Source organism: Gossypium hirsutum, chromosome A12, assembly GCF_007990345.1.
Source record: "Gossypium hirsutum isolate 1008001.06 chromosome A12, Gossypium_hirsutum_v2.1, whole genome shotgun sequence".
Lineage (NCBI taxonomy): Eukaryota > Viridiplantae > Streptophyta > Magnoliopsida > Malvales > Malvaceae > Gossypium > Gossypium hirsutum.
In genome coordinates this window covers 4,745,696-4,766,689 of record NC_053435.1, presented here as the reverse complement: position 1 = coordinate 4,766,689, position 20,994 = coordinate 4,745,696, and the positions used below count along the sequence as shown (strand labels likewise).

The window sequence follows — 20,994 nt, the reverse complement described above, 5'->3', positions numbered from 1 at the left end:
TTAATTAAAAACTTAAATTTTTATTATTTTTAATTTTTCCAATGAATTTAGAATTTTATTAATTAATAATATACTATGTTAATTTTTAAGTAGAATTTTTTAAAAAAAATATGACCAAATTAATTAATTTCATATTAATATATTATCACATTAATTAATATTATTAGTATTAATATCGCATAAGAATTACTGATATACTAATAAGTTATTTTTAATGTAACTTTAATAATATAATTAACAATTAAAATTATTTTGGTCAATTAAAAAATTTTTATGAACTTGCGTTTTTATATATTATTATAAGAAACTCGGAAGAGAAACTCTCACAGTTAAGGTGTTGGTGTCGTGGTGTTGTTGGTTATCACGTCAATCTAACACACTGAAGGTCTCCGATTCGAGTCCGGGCGACGCCATTTTGATATTAATTTTCTTTTGGTAATTTTGCGATGCAAAACCCAAACGACGTCGTTAAACTACTCCTTGCCCTTTACGTCAGTCACCCGCTTATCACGGAAAGAAGTGCCAAGTGCCAACAAAACCGACCAATAGTATTTGTGTTTCGCATAAATTACTGTCTCCTGATTGGCTATTCAATGCCACATCACCTTTTCTAGAGTCTCCACCACTCATCTACAAATCTCCCATATTTAGGTTCCCTTTCCAAGTTAAAATATATCCAAAGAAAACGAACCACTCGAATAAAAATCTTTGGAGCTCGCCTCTGTATTCGATTCTCTCCCTCTCCCTCTCCCTCTCCCTCTCCCTCTCCCTCTCCGGTGTTGTTATCGGTGGACGGACGACGATGGCGTTTGCCAAATCTTCATCTTATATCTTGCCATTGGTTTTCGCTTTATTTACGCTTCTGTCCTCTTCCAACGCCTTGGTTTCGACTCCTCACCCAAAAGCCATTGCTGTAAGCCTTTTTATAAAAATATATTCCAATTCTTTGATATTTTGTAAAAATATAATTTGATTTAGCTTTCGGGTGTAGGATTTGATAGAAGGAATTGTGAAGTTATTGGGATTCCAAGCCGATGATGTTGAGATATCAGGGTTCGATTCGCGGGATGCACTTGTGGGTCATTCAGTGGCATATGAATTCGACGTTGAAATCGACAGAAAGGTGATTCCTGTTAAGCTTTTGGAGGATGTGAATCGATGGGAGTACGTTGATTTGCCCTTTTTGAGGGTTGAAGAGCTAGCTAGACCCGGTGTTGATAATGGGTTAGTAGAGCAGAAGAGGATATCGGACGATGGGCTACCCGTTTTGGCCCCCTTTCAGTTGGCTGGTCCCATGGAGCTCTGGATTCAGGATGCCAAGAATATACGCATTTCCTTGCCGGTCAGTTTTTATTTGTTTTTCGCTTTTTATAACAAAAATTCTCTTCTTCCAAGTTTTGTATTTAGTTTTTATCATGGCAATAGTAATTATCAGTTCTAGTAATCATGCATATGTCAGAATTATGGAAATTCTTATCAGAACCTATAGAAACAAGGCATTGAATTAGATACATATATTTTGCTTTTGCCTTGTGAATTTAGGTTTTTCTCAATTCTGGTTTGTTGCCTTTTAGCTTTGAGTCTCTCATATGATTTCTTGTGAATTTAGATTTTTCTCAGTTCTGGATTGTTACCCTTTTTTCTGTGAGGTCTCTCATCTGACTTATTGAAGTCTATTTGTTGATGTTGTTGTTGGTTTGTTTTGATTGTGCAGCATGATGTGGATGCTGGTGTGTTGAAGAAGGTAATATTAGCAGATGGTGCTGTGGTAACTGTCACGGGTGCGAGATCAGTTAGCCTGCGCCATCCTATTGATCTTCCATTACCTCTCAATCGAACTCATAACGGATTTGCGTCTGGCCTTATGGCCCTGGCCGAGCAACTTCATCATGCTTCTCGTAGTCAAGATGCTCCTCTCCTCTCCCTCCGGATTGTAGGCCCGACCTCCCTTACTGTTCCATCATCGGCAACTCCAAATAACAAGTTGAAGCTTAAAAGACTTGCACCTGGCTTTGTGGAACTATCCTCCATGTCTAAAACTAAGGCCATGAATGGTCTTTCCACTATTAATCCACAAGAAGTTGCAACAGTTTTAACCCCAAAGCACTTTGCTACAATGTGGCCTCTTGCTTCAATCAATGGTACCAATGCTAATTTGGTTGGGTTTGAGACACTCCTATCATCTTTTTTGGGTCCAAAAGCAAACAAGAAAGGTTCCTTCAAGTTATTGAAAGCTGATGTGTCAGCTCAAACATTTGTGAAGATTGGTTTCGGAGTGGAGAAGAAGTTGAAACAAGGAGATGGGTTTGATTTGGAGGGTTTTCCTGGGTGGAGGACAAAGCCTGAGAGGGTGAGTATGCATTTTGAAGTGTTGGCCAAGGTTGAAGGTGAGAAAATTATTCCAGAGAGAGTGGTGCAGGTTAACCCGGTGGATATCGAGGACACGGTGGTACCAAATGTGGTGACAGGGAACATAACCATGTCATCCATTCCTGTTGTTTACCCACCTTCCAATCCCTTCACCTTGTAAATTGTTAAAGAGGGAAAAGGGCTAAAATTTTGCGTAGTTAAAAAGAAACTGTAAAGAAGAGAGGAATGAATCATTACTTTTTATTTTTATTTTTTGTCTTGGAAAATCTATGAGAACTGTAAATCATTATAAATTGGTTTATCTAATGGAGTTAAAGACTGTTAGATGCTCAGGTATGAAACAAATGACTAAAACAGAAATACGAGACTTGTTTAAGAGAGAAACACAAATGCATAAACCAAATTGATACTTTTTGTATTATGAATACTTAGCGTCTTCATAAACTCTAGTATTGTATATATAGACCTTTGGAACAACTACCCTTTAACAAATTGATAGTTATACTGACTAACAACTCCAGTTTTCTTGAGCCATATACGTTAACATTCACCCATCTTCTTGACGGGCAAAACCCGAAAAAGAGTACGAAAATGAGTAAATGACGATACAAAAAGCGGCTTAGTGAGAACATCAACAACTTGATCACACGCGAGAACTTCACCAACTATAATAGACCCATCAGCAACTTTCTCACGTACAAAAAATAGATCAAACTCAACGTGCTTGAATTTTGAGTGTAAATGTCGCACCAAACATTAGGAGTATCATCAGACTTAATTTGTAATTCTTGAAGCAACGAAAGTAACCAAGTAACCTCACTGGTAATCGCAACAAGACTCCTATATTCTGCTTCAGCCGAGAAACCACTTGCTGTTTCTTAAAGCACCAAGAAATGTGAGTGTGACCAAAGAAAACGTAATAACCGGAGGTTGATCGCCGATCGTCAAAATCTAACCCCCAATTGGCATCAGCATAGCCAACCAATGATAACCGAGAAGATAGACGAAAAACAACACCAAAATAAAGAGTGCCACACAGATACCGCAGAATGCGTTTCAGTGCAACCATATGAACAGTGGTAGGATTATGCATGAACTGACAGACCCGATTTACGACATATACAATATCAGGTCAAGTAAGAACAACATATTGTAGTGCACCAGCAAGACTCCTATACTCAGTTGGGTCCTCCAAACGCTCACCATCATCTTTAGACATGGTAGACGAGCTCACCATCGGTGTATGAACACTTTTTGCATTGGTCATCGAGCAGCGATCAAGAATATCACGTATATACTTCTTCTGACATAGATGTAGGCAGCCAAAGGAGCGAGCAACTTCTATCCCGAGGAAATAGTAAAGATCACCCTTATCTTTAATCGAGAATTCGTCATTTAACAACCGAACAAACTAATCTATAGTGGCAGACTGACTTCCAGTAATGATAATATCATTTACATATACAAGCACATAGATAGTAGATCTAGACTTGATTCGGACAAACAACGACGCATTAGACTTAGACCCAACGAACCCGACAGAGATGAGAAATTGCCTCAGCTTCTCAAACCACGCATGCGAAGCCTGACGAAGACCGTATAAAGCTTTCTTGAGACGATACACCAATGGTGCACCGCTTGAATCATACTGAACGTAGCCTGGAGGTTGTTGCATAAATACTTCAGTGTCTAGATCACTATTTAAGAAGCCATTGTTTACATCAACCTGACGAAACTGCCACCTTTTTGAAATAGCAATGGACAGGATAATCTGGATAGTAGCGAGTTTCACCATCGGACTAAACGTTTCCTTGAAGTCACACCTAAGAACTTGAGAACACCCTTTGGCAACTAACCGAGCTTTTCGTCGAGCAATAGTACCATTAGGATTTCTTTTTATTTTGAATAACCACTTGCATCCAATGACCTTACGATTAGGTGGCAGCAGTACGAGCTCTAAAGTAGAATTGTTAATAAGAGCATCATACTCAGCCTGAGCAGCAACTCACCACTCAGATATAGATAGGGCTTCCTCAATCATAGACGGCTCAATAGCTTCAACGGTCAAGGCTCTGGGTTTGAATACACTTGCCTTAGCTCGAGTCACTATAGGATGAGTGTTAACAACAAGTAACGGGGAAGCCGGACGAGCAGGAGATGACGCAATACCATCATCAATTATTATGGAACAATGAACATCATCAGTTGAAGAAACCAAGGGACGAGTCTCAGGAGCCATCCCAGAATCGATTGGTAAGATGCTAGACGAGGATGAAACTGGTGGTATAATAGAGGCTACAATGGGGTGAGACCAGATTTGCCGAACGAGATGCACAACCGTCGACACATTCGTGCGAGGGACTAAAATAGACTCCTCTGAAGTAGGCTTGGAGGAGAGGAACTTATTCTCATCAAACACAACATGCCGGGAAATAACAATCTTACCGTTGGGTAACATGCACTGATAACCTTTATGTTAGTACTATATCCCAAGAAAATAGAAGCTTGAGAGCGAAACTCTAACTTATGTGCTACAAATGATCGTAAATAAGTGAAACAACAACATCCGAACACCCGTAGATGGGCGTAAGTGGGATCACGCCCATAGAGTGCCCGAAACGGATATTGCTATTGTAAAACTGTTGTAAGAAGATGATTTGAGATGCATAGCAGAAAGGGTACCCCCAATAGTTCATAGACAAAATTGCTTGAGTGAGAAGAGTGATACCCATTTCAACAATGTGTCGATTTTTGCGCTTAGCTACGCCATTTTGTTCTAAAGTGTAAGGACAAATCAACCGGTGAACAATCTCTTGAGATGCCAAAATGGTCATAAAAGCACGATATTCTCCACCCCATCACTTTGCAGTTGTTTAATGGATTTGCCAAACTGTGTCTGGACTAGTCGTTGAAACCGAGTAAAGCATTCAACAGCCTGAGACTTTTAACGAAGAAGGTACACCCAAGTAAAACGAGTACACATATCAATAAAGGAAACATAATACCACTTACTGCCACAAGCAACGAATGCAGGTCCCCAAATATCAGAAATAATTAGTTCAAACAGAGTATACTTAGTAGTTGAAATAGAAAATAACAATTTATGTGACTTCCCTTTTTGACACGCAGTACAAACACCATCAAGACAGTATTTATTTGAAACAATACTACATTTGTCTAAAACATTTTTAACTACAGAAGTAGACGAGTGACCAAGTCGGTTATGCCACAAAGAAAAAATCGGACACTCCACAGGTTTATTCTGAATCCCAGGAGGAGTGTTATTCTGAATCCCAGTATTAGCAGTAAACGGAACTTCAGCAGACCGAGTCGACGGCACTGGCAGAGTAAAATGATATAAACCTTCATGAATGTGGCCCTTCAGCAAAACTTTCCGGGTCACGATGTCCTTAATAACACAATAGGTCGGATGAAATTCAAAGAAAACATCATTATCATTAGCAAACTGATATACCGAAAAAAAGGTTCTTCCGTATACTGAGCATACACAAAACATTAAATAACCGAAGCAACTTAGACTTAGTGGGTAAAACACCATTACCAAACGAAGAAATCAGTGCGGGCTTCCCATCACCCATTAACAGAGAGGACGTACCTAAATATGGCGTGGCGTCACATAGCGCAAACGTGTCGCGACATACATGGTTACTAGTACCAAAGTTAGGAAACCAAGATCCGATGCCAACAGGCATAGGAATATACAAATTAATACCGTCACCATTAGACCCAAACTGTGCGGTATTAATATGGGAACCGGAAGAATCAGAATAATCGGAGGCATGCAAGTCACCTAACCGAGGAAGACCAATGCATGGGTCAAAACCAGCGTAAACACGAGTACGTGGTTTAGTTTGCCATGGAACAGCGACACCCGATGACCAAACAGCTAGTCTCACCCCAAGTGTAGGACCAACTTGGACGTAGTTGGAAGAGGGCCCATTCGGACTAGGAAGAACAAATGGCCCATTTGAGTTTGACGGAGCAAATGGTCGGGCACCACTAGGAGGACCAAACGGGCGTGGCCCAAATTGAGGTACATGTGTAGCATACCTATGTGACATACCACTATACTGACCAATATCAAATCGATTTTGACCCTGCTCAAAATTATTTTGACCAAACCCATAAGTAAACTGAGGATTTTTCGGTTGAGGCATCCATCCTTCAGGGACCATTTCTTCATACGACGGCATCGGAGATGAAGAGTAAAAAGGAACCGCCCGCGGATCTCTTTGGTACGACACCAGAGGCACTGATGGTGACGCGTCTGAATCCCGATGATATTGATAGAAACATCGTTGGGCCAAGTGACCGAATCGCCTGCAGATCTGACACTAGAGACGGGAACGGAAGTTTCGCCCTCGCCCATATGAGAAAGAACGGCCTCCACGAATGGACCCCGTAGCTTCTTGCGGCGATGCACCCTCAACAAGATTTGCATGAAGAGAAACTTCAAGAACCCCACAAGTTTGACGACTTTCACATTCAACCAATGCATCAACCACTCGTTGAAAAGAGAGGACACCGGCCGATAGCAAAATGGAGGAGACAACCACATCAAATTCCAATGGTAAGCCAGCAAGCATAATCTCGATCTTCTCCTCTTCCGAGATACGAGAGCCAGAAGTTTCTAGAAGTGCACAGAGGTTCTTAATCTGAGCAACATACGACTTGATAGTAAGATTACCTTTTTTTTAAGGAATGAAGTTCATGCCGGATCCGTGAATGCTTTGCACCAGTATCGGTTGCAAACAAATTTGTCACCGTGGTCCAGACGTCACAGGCCGTGTGAGCATCGGTGAAGGAAGGTAGGAGCGAAGAACCAATGGTGGAAAGAAGCCACAAAGTCAGGATTAAGTTAGAAATTAAGTTAAACTTGTTAGAAGATTTTGTGAGATTAGGGACTAAATTGAATAAATTAAAAATTATCATGAATTTATGCTATAGATGAAAATTACAATGTCCCTAATGAAATAATATGAAATTAGGTTTTGTTTCGATGTTAGACATTGAAAAATATGAGTGTAACAACCCATTTTCAGTGGTGTCGGAAATAGTGAGTATATCAAATATAGGGGCTAAAATGAATAAAATGAATAAAATGAAAAATATGTTGATTATGTGTTTGAATGTATTTGGATGTGAACTGATATTATTTTTATAATTGAATTATTGAACGTAGCTAAAGACGATGATGGATCGTCTTGAGAGAAGGAAAAGATGAGATTCGTAGATAAGTGACAAAATTTTAATTTGTACTTTTATGATTTGTACTCAATATGCATATACATATACATACATGATTGTTACGAATGAACTTATGTAAGGTAAGTGCTCTATTTGTCTCATGAATCAGTTTGAATGAGGTAAAATGACATGTTGTGAAATTGAATTGAGATGAACATATCATAACCGAGCATGATATGAAATATGATATGTAAACATGTATATTATGTGTAATTGGAACATTGGTTATGCTATTATCTGTCTGAGGTAGAGTCGATATAGTTGGCATGTCATAGGATTAGATTTATGTACAAGATTATACTTCGGTTTATACCAATGAGGCATGGAATGCATATTATATTTTAAACATCTGATGAGGTGCGATGCACATTTTACTTCAGCTATATTGATGGGGTGCATAGAACATTTTACTTCGGTTATATTGATGAGGTGCGGAGTGCAATTTATATTTGGGGATATTTCGATAAGGCACTGGGTGCCGAATTGGTGTGATGGTTGGATAATCTGTGTATCTGTCTTTAGTCTGTGTCTAGTTAATAGAGATTATTAAACATGAAATTTTTATATGATAATTGATATGAATGTAGGTTAAAATGATATGAGATGCATATATATAAATGTGATAAATAAAAGCAAGTAAAAGACCATGTAAACCGGTTTATATGAGCCTGAGGGTCGATATGGTTATAAAGGAATCAATAGATTCAAGGAAGAAATTAGATAATGAAATGAGTAAATGGTATGTTAAGAAATGAAAGTGAATATGACTTGTTAGAAAGCTTGATATGATATGGTTATAAGAAACTGTCAAATGAGATAGTGCATAAATTTGGTATATGAGACATGAATAGGTGAATTGAAATGGTTGAAATTTGATCATGTATTGATTGTATCCTTATCATGTTAATTCTTTTGTGTTATTGAATTGAATTATGAAAGTATCATTGAGTTTTATCACTTAGTGTACGGTTTGTTTATTCCATGTGTAGGTTTCATAGATCTCGAGGTTCCGAAGAGTGAATCGGCATCTAGACCGTGGCTCTTGACTTAACAATGTTTGCATAGTTTTGTTTATGTTTCATTAAACAGAATATACCTAAAGTTGAGTCGGTTTTATATTACAAGTTGTCATTTTGGTATATTGAATAGAAATTGTTAACTTAAACAAGAATTGGAGCTATGTGTAAAGAATAGAGTTTGAAATGTTCTTTGCTTACCAAGTTAATGAAGTGATGTTTAGTTTTGAATGAACGTATATAAGAAATTGATTTATGCATTAGGTTGATTAAAGGATTGTAATTCCATCAAGTGACATCGCGACTATAGACCCTCATCATCGCAACGTGAACACACCAATAAGTGGTGTTGCGACCATAATTCTTCGACGTCATGATGTGAGTTCACCAGAATATTACATTGCGATGTCCGTTGTTCTGTGGTCGTGACGAAACCCATTGTATTCTCAAAGTTACGACTTCCCTTGCTAAAGTTGTGACATCAAGCCCCTGCTTTCAATGTTGCGACGTGAGTTCCCTTACCGTCGCAACATTAACTTGGTACAAAAAAGTTTACATTTCAGTCCTCAATCAACCTTAGTTTTTCGTAAGAGCTTTCGTAATCATTTAAAACTTGTATTTGATTAAATAATATATTGTAATTAAGTATTGATCATAATGACTTGTATAAACTATTTAATTATTATGTAAATGAAATATAGTTGCTCCGACAATGAATGTGACATCTCGTATCTCAAACTTGATGATCGAGTCAGATGTGCGGTGTTATAGAAAGTGTCTTACAAATATTTATTACTCAATTCTAGTTAGGGGAACAACCGGTTGAATGTAAGAAGGGATAGGATACAATTGACATGCTAAAAGGGTTAATTACGCGTTGTACGAGATATATGTAAATGATGATACGAAGTAAAAGATTGTACAAAATATCACTGATTATACCATAATCCAACATTTATTGCAGATTGCCGAATTATGTCTCTACAGAGACTTTGGTTTGGTGGAGGGATGTACTATTATTTTATATGTGTACCTACGGGCTTTGCAATTCGGTGCTTTGGTATGTTGTAGTTACTGCTCTGACGAGTAATCTAGTGTGGTGTAATTACTCGCTTATTCGTTTCTATTCATTATAGTTCGTCGGGCTAAACGGATAATGAAAAAGAGAAATGACAGAATGATGATATGTGTTTGATTAGAAATGTTTACATATGATTGGAATGTTGTAAATGGTATATAGTTTATGATTTTGATTAAATGGTGCTAAATTGAATTGAATTGTATGTACAAATTGAATTGTTATATGATTCGGTATTTAATGAACTCATCTTATTATTGTGAAATGTTGTAATAAGAAAATTGTATAGTTAGCTAGTTTAATATGTTAATAGTAAATTGAGGTAAGTTTTCTGTTTTAAAAGCTATGAACTTACTAAACATTCAAAATGCTTACTCTTTTTCGTTTTTTGTTCTGTAGTGATCATTTTACGAAACGCGTCGACTGAATCTCCTCGAAGCTCACATTATCTAACCTTCGATTTGGTAGTCTTTTAATCGTTATTATGTGGCAGTATACGGGAGTTGTTATGTTTATATGTTCACATTGAAATATGATGATTTTGGACCTTCAATGTTGTTTAATTTGAATGGTTATATGTTGTGTATAAAACTGTGCATTTTGTAAATGTATTAATCTATAGTTGAAGTATTTGAGTAACAAAGTTGGCAATGAAATGCTTGAGTGTGAATGGTCTAAATGTTTGAGCAATTGGTGAATTGTATAGGTTGATGTGTTTGGCAAGGTACTTATTTAATGTCTAATGGTTTGATTGAACTTGGAAATGGTTAATAGTATGTTTGGTTAATAGGTGAAATTGGTATGTATTGAATTGTGCATAGTCCAATTGGCATGAAATGTATAGATAAAAGTTGCAAGTTTGATTTCCATTTGGGGCATATTAGTATAGTTGATTGGTTTTGGTTAAACTGTGGTTGTTGGTATGTTTTAAAGTTGGTTATTTCAAGGTTTGATGAGTGCCTATAAGCACCATTTGAATTGAATTTGTTTTGAGCATGAAAAGGGCACCAAAGTGCATTATTCTTGATCTTCTGGAGAAAAGGTATTGATACCATAGACTAAGGTGTCGGTACTTTACCAAATTTTCATGTTTTAGAAATAGCAAAATGCTGATTTGGCACCGATACCGGTATAAAGTATCGATACTTATTCTTAAGAATCAATACTGTATAAAGGTATCGATAAAAATTGGCTTGTATTCAAATTTTAAAAAATAGCATAATGCCAAAACATCGATACTGAATTTGGTATCAATACTTCTTAATAGGGATATCGGTACCTTATTCCAAGTAGCGATGCTTGTAAATTTTACTTTGAATTTTGAAACATAGAAGTTGAAATTGGTATCGGTACCTGAAGTGGGCATTGATACTTATTTTCAAAAATCTTGGAAAGTTTTTAATATGGTCCTTATTCATGGTCAACTTGGGAGCTCTCGTAAGATTGGTTGAGTCTCGATTTTATTTGTAAATCATATTGTACATGGAATTATGAAATGAATTGGTGTTTAAATAAATTAATTGTTATGAACTGTGTGTGATTTGCTCCGTTAACAATAGTAGCATTTTGTAACTCGGGCCTGATTACTGGACTAGGTGAGGGGTGTTATAGTTTTTTTCTGATTACCGGACCGGGCGAGGGGTGTTATAGTTTTTTTCTTAGTATATCAATGAAAATTTTACACTTATTCATAGCTGAAATGAGCATACAATTGCGTATTCTTAGACACTAGAAACATTTAATTAGAAAAAAAAAGTTATCCCTCTTTAAACTCTCCCAAACTTTAGCAAGATGATGCCCAAGGCAAACTAAGCTAGGATTTTGTAGAAAATAAAGAGGAATACTAAAAAAAGGAATAGAATCATGTATGTTAAGACAATAAAAATAGGTCATTCATCTCAAATTGGGGTTTGTAGGGACAATAATAAATAAAGAAGGCTTGAAAAGCTCAAACAGTCCAACAAAATTGCCTAAATCCTCCTTAAATCACTAAGCCTCCTAGGATTTTCCCTCAAGGGCATTATCAAGCCAATTCTAAATACTTAAACCTTTATGCATACTTAGATCTATTTGTCGCGTGAGAAATGATATGTGAAGTGTGCAAGTATACACGTTGACTCAAGGAATATAGTGATGAGTGAGTGTCATTCCCGCGAGGACCGGATTGAGGCACAAAAGTGGTCAAGTTATTATAATAAAATGCAATTAATGCTATGGTAAAGCTATGGTAAGTATGCAGTGGAAATTAAAGGAATAGTGATGTATGCAATATGTGGAATTAATGAATACTTAGAAATGCTATGGCAAAGCAAGAGTAGAAATGTAATGGCAATTATGAGAATTACTACGGGAATATTATGTAAATGAAAAAATAAATAACTGAGAATGATATGGTAAAGATACAGTGGCAAAGAATAAAGGATATATGATTTGGAAGGTCGAGATTACTAAGAACCTACCCTTATCGTCAATACTGCCTCAACAAAATCATATCAGTTTACTGCTCAGAAGAGTTCTAAAATGGTTTGCTTCTTTCGAGAGCAAAAATCTCAAGTTACCTTGCTCGTGTTTATAGGCCTTAATATGGTACCCTGTATTGTTTTCCTTCTGTATGAATGTTGCTCTACGTCTAGAGTTTATTACAGGTATCGGTCAAGTACTTGCTCATATCATTCAATATCGATCCAACTAATCCAACCTTTTCAGAATTAGATTTAGTTTATAGGCATGCTAAACAGTAATCTATGTCAAAATGCATACAATTTAGAAATAAAATAATTGAATGAAACAGTAAATTGATTTGGATCTATGCTTCAACCATTAAAGAAAATAAAATTTTCATCATGTAATCCCAACTCGATGAGATTTAGCTCATGGTTTGGCACATAAAATTTAAAGCCAAAATAACATCCCACACCATTTTCATCATTAAATTCACGGAAGAAAAATTTAGAAATATGGAAGACTTCAGGAAGACAGCTTTCGTGTGTCCAGTTCACACTCCAATAGCACAATGTCCTGCGATGGCTAAGAGAGACTGTTTTCGTCTTCCTCTTTCCGTCTCTACTCAATCACTACCCTCTATATCTGCCTAAGGCTCTCCTTCTTGTTCACTGTTTAGGGTTTCCTCATTTGGCTATTATAACTCTTTCCCTAGGGTAAATCCAACAACCCATGTTTATCTTCTTCTTTTTTAAAATTTTTTTGTCAACAACCCAAGATTATCTTCTCTGTAATAGCCCGATTTTAGGCATAGTCGGAACAGTGGTTTCGGGACCACAAATCCGACGAAAAAAAAATGTAATGGCTTGAATTTTCAGAGGTGTCGGAACGGTGATTCGAGATCACTAAATTCGACAAATGGGTAGAAAATATTATTAATTTAGTAAGTATAAGTTAAATATGAAGTTAGGAAAATTTTTGAAATAGTGAATAGTGCACTAGAAATAAATATTAAAATAATTAGAATCGAAATGAGGTATCAAGACCTCGGGGATTTTAAACTGAGCCATAAATATTTTTATAAATATTTATGGAGTGTTAAAAAGTTAGTATTAAAGTTTCGTTAAGAAATTTTAAAGTTCCGATAATTAATTGAACAAAAAGGACTAAATTGTAACAAATGCAAAATTTTGGGAAATGATTAAATAGCTTAAATGATAAAAGGAAGAGGGCTTAAAAGGCAAATAGACCCAAGGTCTATTTGGGCTGGACGGCAGAGGCATGAAATCAGCAAGAAAGTAAGGAGAATTAAGGGCAAAATTGGAAAATTGCAAAATTTGCTTAATAAAGTTAGGACCCAAGTGGAATTATCTAGATTTCTCTTCATTTTTCTGAATTCTCATCAGCTAAAACACCATGGAAGGGCTTCTTCAAGCTGGTTCTTCATATTTTTATTACAAGTAAGTTCAATTCTTGACTATTTCTTGAAATTTTTGTATTTTTATGACTTTTACAACTAGGCCCACTTGTTAAATCCATTAGTTTTTGATTTTATGAAAGAAGTTGAAAGTTGATATGAATATGTGCTGGAAGTATATGATGATTTAGCATGAAATTAGAGCTTTAAATTGTTCATATGCTGATTTTATTGAAAGAATTGAATAGAAAGTGAATGTTTGGGACCTAATAGTAAAAGAGTTTGAAGATAGAGTTATATGTGGAAATTCTGAATTTCAATAGTTGTGTAACAACTTATAATGTCTAGTAAAGTACTAATTGAGAAAATTAGATTAATTGAGGGGTTAATTGAGAAAGGACCGAATTGTATAAACTGTGAAATTTGGGGCAAAATGGAAATCAACATTTTGCACTAAAGCAGTTTTGGACAGCAGCAGTAGTGTAACTTTGAAAAATCACCAAAAATTTTAGAGATTGAATTAGAGGATGAATAAAATATGAAACTAAAGCTGATTGAGTCTAGTTTCTTATAAAAGAAATGATGTGAGCAATGGAATTGTAAATCATGAGATATAATAGATTTTGTGAGATAAGGTCAGAATGAATTCGGGTTCCCCTGTTCTGACTTTGGAAAATCATTAAAAATTGTAAAAAAATGATTATGAGTTATAGTTTATATGGTTAGAATCCTTAATGAGTCTATTTTTAGAAGAAACAAGCTAAAACATCACCCGAATTCTGTACAATGAGATAATTAATTTTTAGTGAAGAGTGGTCGGAACTGTCAGACAGCGAAACAGGGGAAACTTTAAAGAATAAACTGTACTATTTGGCTAAACCAAAAATTATGAAAATTTTATGGTATGAAGATATGTGAGTCTAGTTTCAGGGAAAATTAACGGATCTTAATTTGGAGCTGTTTAGCTCCGGATAAAAATAATTTAGTGACTCTGACTCGGATAAACAGCTTTGAATATACATGTTAGTGAATATTGAAATTATGGTTAATGTTGTTTAAGTGTGTTATACACATTAAGGATGTGGAATGGAGAGGAGGAGGAGGAAAATTGGGAAATATATGAATGATTCGTGTATAAATGGTCATATGTTTGATTATAACTCATAAACGATGACATATGAATGATGCTTATTTTGTGCATTATTGGTCATGGTTTAAGCTCATGTGTGAAAATAAAGTTTCATAGTATGTGTGTATGGTATATTCAATATATGATTTGGCATGAAATAATACCATGAATGGTTTATGAATTAACACATGTTGGTAAGCCTGATATATGAATAAATGATCAAATTGAGCGGAACGCCGGATTGAGTACTTCTGATCAAGTGACAAAGTGATAAGTGGTAGCTTTAGCTACACTTATCTGATCAAGTGACAAGTGGAAAGTGATAAGTAATAGCTTCGGCTATACTTATCTGATCAAGTGACAAAGTGATAAGTGATAGCTTCGGCTACACTTATCTGATCAAGTGACAAGTGAAAAGTGATAAGTGATAGCTTCGGCTATACTTATCTGATCAAGAGACAAAGTGATAAGTGATAGCTTTAGCTACACTTATCTGATCAAGAGACAAAGTGATAAGTGGCTACACTTATCTGATCAAGAAACAAAGTGATAAGTGGCTACACTTATCTGATCAAGAAACAAAGTGATAGGTGGCTACACTTATCTGATCAGGGACAAGTGATAAGTGATCATACGTAAGACCATAGTTATACTATGGCAAAGTGAAAGTGAAGTACTCAATTTTCCGTGACCGTTCCGTAATTTGATTAAGGATGGTAAGTGACAAATGGGCCCAAAAGAATTAAAGTAAATGGATAAGTTGTAGTGTATTTATATCAGGACGATGTTGTTATTCAAACTAAAGTGATATTTTCATTGCTAAATTGAGAATTTCATAAATGTGTTATTGAATGGTATAATCAATAAACATTGAGTTAAATGGTAAATACGTATTAGTTTTGAATTTGATGTCATTGAATTGTACGTGAATTAAATGGAAATTGCTAGTGATATGATTTAAATTATGAGCATGAGAAATTGCGAATTGAATGAAATGGAAATGAAGCATTAAATTGCATGAGTATGTATCGGGTCTCGCAGGCCCTAATTATTATGATTATAATATTTTGAGGATATATTGTGAAAAGTTATAGAAACATGTTAATTATTTTGAAAGTTTTAATTTTGATGAAATTTTATAACTCGGTTAAATACGTTTACAAGTGTATGTGTTTTGGTAATGCCTCGTACCCTATTCCGGTGTTGGATACGGGTAAGGGGTGTTACATTCTCCTTTTTTTAAATTCTTTTTCCAACAACCCAAGATTATCTTCTTCTCTTTTTTAGGCAGATTTTTCTAGTACAAGTACAATTGGGTTGAAACTGGTATGCATTGAATGTTGACTCGGTCTTTTTGGAATTGCCACGACATTTGTGCTGAAAAAATGTTCAAAATTTTGCCCCGACAAACCTTCACTTCTTTAATTCTCATTCCTCAACCTGCACTTGCCAAACCACCAAACACAACCTTACCACAAGCAATTAAAAGTACCTAATATTTAAACACAATCGAAGCTCCCAATGAAATGATGAAAATACGAATGAAATGTCTTAAAATGAAACTAAATGTACCTAAATACAAGCAATTATTTAGGTCTAAAGGCATGAAATATAACTCTTTTCAAGAGTTATCAATCTCTAGGAAATTAAAATCTCATGGTTGAACTATGTGCATTTACTAAGGTTCACATTCGCACCACAATTCGGTTAGCATAAAAAACCTCTAAGTACTAAAAGCTCACTCCTACACAAGAGTTATCATTATTATGCAATTTTTTTTATCACTAAGCTCCCTCACTGAAATAAAACCAAAGTAAAAAGTCTATTACATTACAACCTAGACACTATGTAAACATAATAATCTTAAAACAACATCCTAGGCCTAAAAAAATAAGAATTATTAAAACATAAAATAGCAACTTAAACATACTCCCCAACAAAACTTAAAGGAAAAAAATCTCCATTGTTACAATAATCAAAATTAGTAAAAGAAATATTTAAAAAAAACAACAAACTAATACTAAATAAAAAAATGAAAGAACTAAAAATAACGAAAGAGAAAAAGAAAACAACCTCCACTTTTATTGATGACTATTGTTCTTGGTGTTGGTGTCGAGCTCTTCTCTAGTAGTAGGGCTCCATGGTTCAAGTATATGTTTCAGAAACTGAGGTAAGAAATCAAAGGGCCATCTATTGAGCTGCTAATGCGCATCTAAGAAGCAATAATACTCTCGCTCAACAAGTCTATCCAACATTTGATCAATGAAAGGAAACAGGGAATGATCTTTCCTAGTGGCCTTATTTAACTTCTTGTAGTTCATGCAAATCCTCCAATTCGTGACAGTTTAGTAGGAATCAGCATATTGTCATCATTTTATATTACTGTAATTCCATTATTTTTCGATACACACTGAACATGGCTCTCCCAAAAACTGTCAGAGACGGGATAAATGATTCCAACATTTAGCTATTTAATGATCTTTTTCTTTACCACCTCCTTCATAATCGGATTCAATCTCCTCTACCTCTTGATAGACCCCTTTTTATTGTCTTCTAGCAATATCTTGTGCATATATAAAGAAGGATTAATACCTCAAATATATGCAATAGTCCACCTGATAGCCTTCTTTAACCTTTTCAAAATCGCAAGTAACTTTGCTTCTTGGTCTTCTTGTTGGAAAATCGGGGATGGAAAACACAACGAAAAATAAGTTTAAGGGAAAAACCAGAGTTTTAATTTTTTTCCAAAAACAAGAACTTCATTGTGATATCTAAAGTAATAAGCATTTAATCAAAATTGTACCTTTTCGATTCATCTAAAATGAATGCTTCGATCTTTACTATCCTCAAGCTCACGTCTGGCGAGTGTGGGTTCGCTTTGAATAAGAAATTTTTTTCACAAAAATTACCAGTGAGGCAATTTTGCAATTTCTCTAAATTTCTAAGCTAAATTGTAAATAAAAAAATATCTCTAGAAATATTCTGAAATAATTTATTTAGAGAATTTTCTCTCTACAACATTCTCTTGAATTCAATTGTGTGAAAAATAATGACCTGTGACTCTCTTTATATAGGGAGAGTTTAGAAAGTTCAACTATGATTAAACTTAGTCATTTTAATATCAATATAAGTATTATATTAAATCTAATATTAAATCTATTAAATTAATAGAATATTTATCTATAAAATAAATATTAAATTAAATCTAATATTAAGATAATCAATTTAATATTAAATTAATAAAATATTATCAAGATAAATATTAAATTAAATTTAATATTAAATCTATTAAAATAATATTACTTTTAGAATAATTAATCTGAAATCAAATTATACAGTAGAGTCCTAGTATGAGTGTGATTCCTCCACTGCTCAATCGCCGAAGGACCACCTGTCGGCCACTGGAATGTCGTCCGCACTGTTCTGTCCAATGGTGCCATCGTAGGTGTGACACCCTCACAGCACTCCGAGTCGATTTGGTTGTTGCCGATTTGGTCTAGGCCAATGATGGCCCGACCGATTCGGTTCTTCTATTGGTTAGACCGCTGACTCGGTTTCACATACTAGGCCCAGTTTGACCAGATTTAATATTAAATTAAATTAATAAAATACTATCAAAATAAGTATTAAATTAAATTTAATATTAAATATATTAAAATAATATTATTTTTGAAATAGTTAATCTGAAATCAAATTATCCGATAGAGTCCCAGTAGAAGTGTGATTCCTCTATTACTTAATCGTCAAAGGACCACCTGCCGGCCACCGGAATGTCGTCGTCGCTGCTAGCACCATTGTGTCATGTGGTGTCATCGTAGTTGCGACACCTTTACGACACCCCGCGAACTGGTTCGATTGTTGCTAGTTCGGTTCAGGCCAGTGACGGTCTGGCCGGTCCAACCCTACCATCGATTGGACTGTCATTCCAATTTTACATACTAGGCCCGATTTGACCAATTTTTGGGTTCTTGGACCCAATTTTCAATCTTAGGTCTAATTTTCAAGTTCAATTACTTATTGTGCCAATTGTCTAACTTGAAATTAAATTTTAAAAATATCATATTAATTTTAATTAATTTGATTAATTTAATTTTGCTTGATCAAATTAAATTTTCAAGAAAATTCTTTAATCAAATTCTCTAGTTGAACAATTCTCACAACCATCCAATTTAATTTCACATTAAATAAATCGACTCAATTAAATTATTTCTGAAGTCGTAGAATTTTCTTCTGATTCAAATGCAGTCTGATTCAATTAGGCTTGAGTAATTGCAATTATGTCTAGAAGCATCAATTCGATAATTTACAATTTACTTAATCATGAAGTCAGTCCACAAGAAGTACAACGATTGGAAACTCCTTATTGTATACTTTTTACAAAAACAATTCATCCAACTACTTTGTCAAATGACCTTGTTATGTGTGTGTTACCCTCATATGATGTCATTGATTAATTTGAGTTAAATTCGTCCACTCAATACAATCCTATTTTATCTCATTATCATCATTGTGTCTTCTTAATAATTAATATGATCACTGTCAACAAATGAATGTGATAAATTTCTTATTCGAGAACAAGCAACCCATGACCACGTTCCATATTTATCAATCCACACAATGTCAATGAGATGATATCGTTAACTCTTTAATCAAGCTATGAATTCCATTGTTTCTAGTAAATCCATATCATACGCAAGTCATGTACCTAACATATCGGCTATGGGCTCGATCATCTTTAGAGTTATGCCTCCACTTATGCCAAAGCACATGAGTTACATACACATGGTTAGTGACTAACTTAAGATTTAGGTAAATCACACATTGAACATCACAAGTGAACTAATTCATAAACAGATTCAAAATTAATTTATCATGGGTCCAATCCAATGTATCATTATTCTAATGAATATTGTCGAAACCATTTTTTTATTTTGGGCAAAAAAGGGGATCGACTTTTGAAACAAAGTGTGGAGTCGGCACCAATCCTTTTGTTTAGGTGTGATTGGATCACCTAATAAAACATTTTGTCCCATTTAAATCAATTTTGGTCTACGTAAATTTAAAAATGGGTTTGGGAGCCGGTTACGTATGAGGAAGGGTTAGGACCCTCACTATGTCCAAAAATTGGTACCAGATTGATTACGTGCTGTCATTATGTCTAAGATTTTAGAAAAACTTTTTGAAATATGGTTCCTATTAAAATATTTGAGTGGTTCAAGTTCGTCGTCAAAATTCTCTCGTTTCAAAGGTATGCAGTGTCACATCCAGCACGACAGGATATGATCATTTATACCTTTGAAAACACGATTGATTTTTGACTTCCAAAAGCTCATACGCCAAAAATTACAAAAGGATGTCCAAATATTTAGTCCAACGAAAAATCGAAACCCAGCACAGTAGGGCATGATTTCCCGAATTTCCAAATATTGAACATTGCCTTATTTTAAAATTTTTGAATAAAAAAATTGGAAATTAGCTCAAAACACATTTATTTGTCTTAAAATAAGATAGAATAATTAATTTTAAAGAGTTGGAAATTATAAAGCGACATTTGTAAATCAAAAGAAAAAATAATAAACATGGGATAATATGCACACATAAAATACAATACTTGATGAATGAAGATAATATAACCATATTTAACCAACTAATAAAACAAACAATTAAATATAATTAATCCCAAAATATAACCCAAATTCACAAGCATGGATGAACAACAATTGATTTAATAATACATAAAACAATAATAAAAGGTGTAACAAATATACATGAAATAAAATAAAAACAATTAACACATGAGGTACCAAACAACATAAAACTAATATGATACAAAACAACTTCTAATAATGATGCATTGATGAGCAAATAACACATGCTAGAATTTGAAATAATTTAAAAAAAAACTATAATTTTTTAAATTTGATGCTGCAAAGAAGAAGCCATTTGAATCGGATAGTATGCCAAATATTTAAAAATAGAACATTTATTTAAAGTTGACAAGATCTATACAACAAAAGATAATTTAAATACTACATAAAATATGAAAGGATAGCAAGGGTATAAAATATGAAACTAAATATATGTACATGTAAATAAATTTTAGAAGCAATTATATGTAAAAATAACAATGATAAAGGGTGAGAAGGATGAAAGCGAAAGTAGATCGTAAAGTTTGTCAAAGTCGTGGATTTGACTTAGGGCTCTAGACGTTCGGAAAGAAACTTGGATTTTTTTGACACAACCTGAAACGAAATTAAATCCAAGTTAGATAAAA

General features: G+C 34.7%; 1 protein-coding gene across 1 annotated transcript; it reads left to right on the top strand.

Moving 5' to 3' along the window:
* Positions 1-667: 667 nt before the first annotated feature.
* LOC107932187 (uncharacterized) lies at positions 668-2,619 on the top strand. Its single transcript, XM_016864142.2, has 3 exons — positions 668-913; positions 992-1,342; positions 1,715-2,619. Exons 1-3 carry the CDS (start codon positions 803-805, stop codon positions 2,528-2,530), a joined length of 1,278 nt encoding a protein of 425 aa, XP_016719631.1. The 5' UTR covers positions 668-802; the 3' UTR covers positions 2,531-2,619.
* Positions 2,620-20,994: the final 18,375 nt, after the last annotated feature.

Bases quoted from the DNA above. Each gene is read 5' to 3' on its own strand.
- LOC107932187 (XM_016864142.2), top strand. From the start codon at position 803: ATGGCGTTTGCCAAATCTTCATCTTATATCTTGCCATTGGTTTTCGCT. The intron at 914-991 runs GTAAGCCTTTTT...TTTCGGGTGTAG, and splicing joins CTCACCCAAAAGCCATTGCT to GATTTGATAGAAGGAATTGT. The intron at 1,343-1,714 runs GTCAGTTTTTAT...TTGATTGTGCAG, and splicing joins ATATACGCATTTCCTTGCCG to CATGATGTGGATGCTGGTGT.